Below are 1,379 nucleotides of genomic sequence, written 5' to 3' on the forward strand. Positions count from 1 at the left end.
AACTCTCTCTAGTTTCGTGAACGCATTCAGCTATGATGTCTGACCAAAATCATTCATACCACACTCCATCAATTTGCAGAATCACAGTCATATTGGGGTTCATTCAACTACAACATTTCAGAAAAATAATCTAAACATACCCAAATAAATTAAGTTATTAAAACAATTACAAAATTTCATTTTTAAAAAAATACATTAACAATCCACTTTCATTTTTTATTAAAAAAAAAAAAGAAGAATTGAACTGAAATCTTACACAAAAATCAAAGCACTTGCAACACAGGTCTCTTCCCAAGCCTTTTGATCTCTTTATCCATGTTGCCAGTGAGCATGAACCCAAACATCTTGAAATCACACAAAAGGGACCAAAAGGGGTGTCTCAATGTTTCAGGGAAATTCCTTTCAACAAACAAGTGACTGTAGATAGCACAACCATAGCCAGAGAATGGTACAATAAACAAGAACCACCAACTGAAGAGGAGCGAGCAGAGGAAGAAGAGAATGCTGAAGAGTGTTCCTGCGAAGTGCCATCGCCTTGTGGAAGCCTTGGAGTGTTGGTTCATGTAAAAGGCCCAAAAATCCTCTAAACTCCTGAAATTCATGGCTTCACCACAAACCCACCACCCCACCTTGGAATGAACCTGAAATTCTTTGTGTGTGAATTTCGAGGGATTGAGTTGAAAACGGTTGTGTGTCGTTGAAATTGTGTTTTGGGATTTGGGAATCAAAGTTGGAATCTTGATGGTGCAAGCATACTGTCTTATAGAACTGTGTAGGGAGACTTGAAAGGTGAAGTGTTGTGTTCGGGTATTTTGATGTTTAGTTTGCCCACTTATTTGTCCTGTCAATGTTTGATTGTCGTTTTCTTTTAAACAAAATTTGTTATAAAATGTTTTAACTTTTAAGCCAAGTTATATATGTATATATATATATATACACACACTGAGTGATGACTCCAAGAGTTTGAGTTGAAGTCTGTTAGACAGACTTTGATTTTGTCTTGTTAAGAGGTAGAGTTAGTTAACTCTTCTTCTGTGGAAAGTTCTTTTACTTCTGGGAGGGGCTGTAGCCTTTTTAGATATCTTATTTATCTTGTAAAAATTCATGAGTAAGGTAATCAGGGAGAGAGTTTAAAGTGTTTTTAGGATACTCAATTTTAAAATAAAAAACACTTAAAATTACTTGTTATCTAGAAAAAATTTGTTTAGACGCAAGATTTTTAACATCTTTTTGAAGGATTTCTTTAACAGATTTACAATCTATTCTAATAAGAAATTTTTAATTTAACAAATCAAATTAAAATTTTGAAACACATAAAATAATTGTCAAAACTTTTTTTTACAGTAGAATAATTTTGTTATTTAAGATTCTAATGTTTT

General features: G+C 32.9%; 1 protein-coding gene across 1 annotated transcript; it reads right to left on the reverse strand.

The window, feature by feature from the left end:
* Window positions 1-263: 263 nt before the first annotated feature.
* Window positions 264-794, reverse strand: LOC113850907. The gene has a single exon (XM_027481424.1). It carries the CDS (start codon window positions 600-602, stop codon window positions 264-266), a length of 339 nt encoding a protein of 112 aa, XP_027337225.1. The 5' UTR covers window positions 603-794.
* Between the last annotated feature and the right edge of the window lie 585 nt (window positions 795-1,379).

This window comes from Abrus precatorius, unplaced genomic scaffold (genome assembly GCF_003935025.1).
Source record: "Abrus precatorius isolate BTA unplaced genomic scaffold, Abrus_2018 Scaffold9, whole genome shotgun sequence".
Taxonomy (NCBI): Eukaryota; Viridiplantae; Streptophyta; class Magnoliopsida; order Fabales; family Fabaceae; genus Abrus; species Abrus precatorius.